Source organism: Cyrtonyx montezumae, unplaced genomic scaffold (genome assembly GCF_038088225.1).
Source record: "Cyrtonyx montezumae isolate F1298 unplaced genomic scaffold, pur_monq_1.0 scaffold_19, whole genome shotgun sequence".
NCBI lineage: Eukaryota > Metazoa > Chordata > Aves > Galliformes > Odontophoridae > Cyrtonyx > Cyrtonyx montezumae.
The window spans coordinates 3045933-3051932 of record NW_027071925.1 but is presented as its reverse complement, the minus strand read 5'-3'; the positions used below and the strand labels follow the sequence as shown (position 1 = coordinate 3051932).

The window sequence follows — 6000 nt, the reverse complement described above, 5'->3', positions numbered from 1 at the left end:
CAGATGCTTTGCCAGAAGCAAAGCCCACGGCCCGTGTTTGTAATTACAACTGCATGTTGATTCTTCCCCCCCAAGGAGGTTGTGCTTGGGGTCTTGCCGTGGTTCCAGCGGTGAGGACCTGAGGGGTGGCAGAGCGGGGGGTGAGCAATGCCTGAGCCAAAATAAACACACCACCACAGCACATCGCCTGGAAAACCCCAAAAGGCATCGGGATGGGCTCAGCACTGCTGGATGGCGTGCATAGGATCACAGGAGCATGGAGGGGTTTGGGTCGGAAGGGGTCTTTAAGATCACGTAGTCCCAACACCACTGCCATAGGCAGTGACACCTCCTGCTGGAGCTCAGCAGATAACCAGGCCCATAAAGATGCCCTATATCCCACACGCCTGCAGGGAACCCAACCCACAGCAAGGTGGTCCTGTCCTATTGGTTTGCATGCAGTTCAGCCACCCTGGGGAAAAAAAAACACATGTATGAGAGGTGCTGGGCATGGGACCCCTCCGCAGCCCCACGGTGCCCCCATGGCTCACGGATGCATTGAGCCATCCCCCAAAACAGGCACAGCCCCATCCAGCAGCTGCTCTCCCACTCCCATCACTCCCAGCCCAGCACGAGCCACACGCCAAACCCATCCCTGCCCCCAAGGAACAGTCGCTTCAAAATGAGCAGCAGCCCCCCAAGTCTGCATTCAAAACATTTATTTTGGGAAATACATATTAAACACTATTATTTATACAAAAAAAAAAAAAAAAAAAAAAGGACTAAACTTGTCATAATGCTTATAACCCCCAAAAGGCCATCGTAATTCATCTGCATGAAGTTTGGGTTTCTTTTATTATTGTGTTTTCCTATTTTTTTTGGCCTTCCCCCCAAATTAAGACCCCAGGGTACATGGCAGGGGGCAGCCCAGCGTGAGAGAGCGACCAGAGGGAGAATGGCCAATGACGTTTTCTCCCCTTTGAGTCTCTGTAACACTTGAAACACACCTGTTGTTTTTTTCCTTTTCAGCAAATGCATTTTGTTCTTGCTAAAACATAGCAAGTCAGCACACAAATGGTCGTGCTTCCCTGGCAGCTCAGCGAGAGCTGCTGCACAGGGGGAAACTGAGCTATGGGGAGAGAGTGTTCTCCCAGGGAGCACTTGCAAACCCTCCTCTGAGCACATGAGTACTCCAAGCAAGGCAGAGCTGCCTCTGCTCCTCTGCCCCATAGGATATGATGGGTGGGCCACACTGCTGTTACTACATGCCAAACAAAACAAAAAAAAAAGGGCCGTTTGCATGAGGTTTCATCCCACAGAGGAGAGAAGGGATGGATGCAGCTGACAGCAGGAAAGGGGCAGGGGGACAAGGGGCTCCAGGGCCACCCACGTGTGTCACGAGGAGCTCCCCTGCAGACCCCATGTAGGACCCCATGGAGGTGTGGGCACAGCCCCTGGCACAAGGGCTGTTCACATGGAGGAGCATGTTACAGATGTCACACACAGGACGCAAAGGAATGACATCTAAAAGAATAACACCTAACGACCTCCTGTGACTTAGGGAAAAGCCCACTACGACAAGGGTCAGGCAGGACAAACCTGCACTTCCCAGCACTGCTTTGCAGAGATGTTCCACTCCCAGGCTCCTTCAAACACACTCTGAGCCTTCCACGGAGATGAACCCCCTTCAGGTGAAAACTAAATACACACGGGTCCATAGGAACCCAGCCATACCTATGGGCCAAACCACGAGTGAGAGGGACAAGGAGTCTCTGCAAAGCACTGGGGAAGCATTATTCCAGACACAACCCCCCGCCCCCATTCTGCACTATTGCAAGCTATCAATCCTAAAGGCACTTCTCCCAGAGCTGGGCTGCTGCGAGGCAAGGTAACACCCCAGTGCTCCCAGCTTATTGCATGTAGGTAAGGAAGGGGGGGCTGGGTCAGGGCTGGTGCTGCAGGGCTGCTGAGGAGGAGGCAGGAGACAGGGATGGCTCTGTCTTGCTGTCTTCACACCACTGTACCTCGCTTTGCTTTTGGAGGGCACAATCACACAGAGCAACCCTTGCCTCCAATGGACGGAGAGGAAAAACAGCAGAGATGTGGGACAGAGGTACTGAGACTTTGGCAAACAAACCTGGGTGCATGGCCACAGAGAGGGCAGGAGACCCCCACCACACCCTGGGACCCTGCAGCACCTGCTGCCCTACAGCCCAAATCCATATGGCCCTATGGGAGGAGGCTCCTCCACCCCCTCTCCCAGGGCTGGGGGGCAGCGGGGGACGGGCACTCGTCCCGCTCTGTACAACATACGGCGTCTGGTTATTTGGTCAGTTAACATTGGCGAGGGGGGTGGGGGTGGGGGAAGAGGGACAGTGGCAGAGGATTTATATAAAAATAAAGGGAGGAGGGGGTAGAAATAGCGAGCGTGAGCGAGCAAGGTCCTGGCTACAGAGTGAGACGATTACATTTCGTTAGCCACCAGCTCTTTGTCGGTCACGCCGTTGGAGAGCGAGCTCTGGCCCTCGTTCAGCCTCTTCACCCTGTAGGCCTCAAAGTGGATATTGCTGGTAATATCCTTTATGTTTTGCATGTGTGTCCTACGGGAAACAGAGACACGGGGTGGTCACATCTCATGCAGGGCAGAACGTCTGCTGTGCCAACCCCAGCTGTCACCTCACCCTCTCATTTCCCACCCTCTCATTTCCCACCCTCTCTGCAGCCTACGTGCCCCCACCTGCATCTCTGGTCACATCTTTAGGATGTGGGGGGGGAAGCAAAGGCAGTTATGAGCAGCTGGAGAAGCCCCCAGTCCAGAAGCCCCCTGCAGCCACGTCCCATAGCATGGGGCCACCCCTGTGAGGGCTGAGAGGGAAGCAGGGAGGGATGGAGGAGCAAAGCAAAGCAGGGCAGCATCTGGTGGGGAGAGCTCTGCCCTTTGGATGCCAACTGGAGACCGAAGCTTCAGGGACACAGCGCAGTCCTACCCACCTGATGAGGAGGTCCCGCAGATAGGCAAACTCACAGTGTGTCGTGTTCTCCACTGGGAGGGAGAGAGAGAAATCCATCAGTGTACACCCATGGCATGAGTGAGGCAACTGCCTGGGGCAGGAGGGTGCGACGGGCTTCAAAGGTGTGTAGGGAGTGGGGACAGGGACCTACCCCAAGGGTGGAGTGCTTGCAAGAGGGAAAAGCAAGGGATGCTGCACCAGCACAATGAACATAACAGCTCTCAGTTTACCAGGCAGTTGAGTTTAGAGCACTGAGTTCCTTTTTTTTTTGTTGTTTGTCCAAGCAAACTTTGAAGAGAATGCGGAACGTTCAAGGAACGTTTGGGCTGTGCTGAGGGACATGGTTTAGTAAGAACTACGGGTGATGGGAGGATGGTTGGACTGGGTGATCCTGTGGGTCTTTTCCAACCTTGATGACTATGATTTTATGATTCTGTGAAATGGTAGGACAAGTAACACTGCTCTGCAAGGTACCCACGGGCACACAGGGTCCTTGTGTGGTATCTGCCTTCTGCATGGGGAGACCCACACTCAACCCATTCTGAACCCCACTGAACTCAGAGCTTCCAAGGATAGAGCACAAGAGGGCAGCAGAGACTAAAAATACACCCATTTTCCTTTGCTTTTGTTAAACAATCCCTCAACACGGGAATCCTATAAAAAGGAATCATAAACAACAGCAGTCCCTGAAATGAAGGGGAGGAAGGCAGAGGGGTGGCACTGGAGATGTGTCAGCTGGCTGCCAGAAGGCAGGAGCAGGGAAATGTGAGGGACTGGAGTCAGAAGCCTTCAAACAATGATTTAAAATGGGAGAAGGGAAAAAGAAAAAAAAAGGAAGATGTCTACAGGATGAAGATGGAAGAATGATGAGATCCCACTGCTAAATGCGTGGAGGATTCATAGAATCAATATCATAGAATTATTAGGGTTGGATAAGATTGAGATCATCTAGTCAAGTCATAAGGAAGGACCTTATCACCACCTGCCAAGGCAGGGCATCGGCTCAGGAGGGAGGGAAGCAAGGACAAGCTACCTTCAATAGTGCCCCACTTGGTCTTCCTTCCAAGGATTCTCCTTCCATTAACCTGGTACTCCTGGTCACTGCCCACCACTGCAAATGGGATCATTTCCTGAAGACAGAAAAAAGCAAGGTTACGTTTTCCTTCTGAAAAAGCAGTCAGGAAACCAGGCTGCTCAGCAGAGTCCTGGGCTGAGCTGCTTTCCTTTTTTGCTGAGAGGGCCCCCAGGCATCATGGGCACATGGAGCTGCACACCCCCAGCCCCGGGCATCCAGCTCCAACATCACACACTCACCCTGAATTTCTCATTCACGAGCCGATCTTCGGAATCTTCATCAAACTCCTTCTGAGGGTACACATCAATCCCATTGGCAAGGAGATCGGCCGTGATCTGGGAGAGGAAGAGTAGAGGAACACATGAAGGCTCAGGCAAAGGAACTGCTCCCAGCCCATCCTAAAGGCTCCCAACTCATACCAGGGCACAGCAATACCCAGAAGGCAAGCACTGATATCTTGGCTGGTCCTCCAGCACTACAGCATATGGTGCCTCAGTCATCCCCTGCACTGCACCAAGGTATCTGGGGCATATGCAGCTCAGTGTGCACGCAGAGGAAAGCACAGATGCTGCTCATGTGCACTCAGTCAGCCCCTCCCTAGCTCCCCACCAACAGAGTCAAGGGAATGTCATGCCTTGCTTCCCCACAAATGCAGCCCAGCTGAGCTGAGCAGACACACACATTTGTGCCTGGTTGCTGCTGCCCAGGAAGGCTTTTACAGCCTCGATGTGCACCACCATCAGCCTCCCAAAACACAACAAACCAGCCTGAAAATAACACCAACAGCAACAAAGGAGGCAGGAGAAACAGGCCCCTAGACCACGAGCTCAGAACTTATCCCGCACTGACAAAATTCCAAGAGAAACACAAAGAAGAGTGAAGGCCGCTCCCTGCCGCATGGGATTGCTCAGCTGAGGAATGCTGGGCTGGTGGCCAGAGCTCAGCTCCCAACCTGCATGGCCCCAGCCCCTCACCCGCTGCTTGAAGTAGTCCCTCTCCTCCAGTGTCAGCGTGTCGGCTTTGGCGATCACGGGGACAATGTTGACCACTTTGCTCAGGCGTTTCATGAACTCGATGTCCAGCGGTCGGAGCCTGAAAAACACAGCAGAGGGATGAGGGACTCCCTGTGGGGAGGAAAATTTGTACAGTGTAAGTCTCAAGAGTGCGAAGCCAAAGTGAATGCACAACCCCAGCACTCAGCTCCTCAGGAAAACCACCCTCCGTGCCATGCAGGCACATACCCTGACCCTGCCTCTGCCCCTCACTCCTCCCAGGTGCTGTTCTTATCACTGGGGGTTAGATGCAGCTGAAAAGCTCAGGGACACCTCTCCTTGCTCTGAGGCAAATGTCAAAGTTTGATCTCACGAGGCACAACAGAATCATTGAATCATCAAACCATTAAGGTTGGAAATGATCTCGTGGATCACCGAGTCCAACACCAGCTCACCCCCACTGTGCCCACGGACCATGTCCCTCAATGGCACATCCCCATGGGAACTGAACACCTCCAGGGACGGTGACTCCACCACTCTGGGCAGCCCATGCCACTGCATCACCATTCCTTCTGAGAGGAAATCTTTTCTAATATCCAACCTGAATTTTCCCTGCTGCAGCTCGAGGCCACCACCTCTCATCCTATCACTGTTACCTGGGAGCAGAGTCCAACCCCCACCTCACCACCACCTCCTGTCAGGGAGATGTAGAAAGCAATGCGGTCTCCCCTGAGCCTCCTCTCCTCCAGATTGAACCAGCCCATTCCCTCAGCTGCTGCCCATAGGAAATGTGCTCCAGACCCTTCACAGCTCTGCTGCCCTTCTCTGGATGTGCTCTGGCTCCTCAATATCTTTCCAGCACTGGATCCCAGCAGCTGCAAGGCATCCCAACACTCACGTCCTCCCATGGTGACACGACCTCAGCCTGGCTGACCTTGGTGAA

The 6000-nt window shown here is 53.4% G+C and overlaps 1 protein-coding gene across 6 annotated transcripts in view; it reads right to left on the bottom strand.

Moving 5' to 3' along the window:
- Positions 1-1768: 1768 nt before the first annotated feature.
- The window catches only part of SEPTIN9 (septin 9), a 92754-nt gene continuing 88522 nt past the window's right edge, over positions 1769-6000 (bottom strand). For all 6 annotated transcript variants that reach the window (XM_065735166.1, XM_065735169.1, XM_065735168.1 and 3 more), the window contains 5 exons: positions 5040-5157; positions 4305-4400; positions 4024-4120; positions 2971-3022; positions 1769-2579 (listed from right to left, as the gene is read on the bottom strand). In XM_065735166.1, coding sequence (XP_065591238.1) covers positions 2444-2579; positions 2971-3022; positions 4024-4120; positions 4305-4400; positions 5040-5157 — 499 coding nt within the window. In that variant the 3' untranslated portion in view covers positions 1769-2443. The remainder of the gene's footprint in view (positions 2580-2970; positions 3023-4023; positions 4121-4304; positions 4401-5039; positions 5158-6000) is intronic.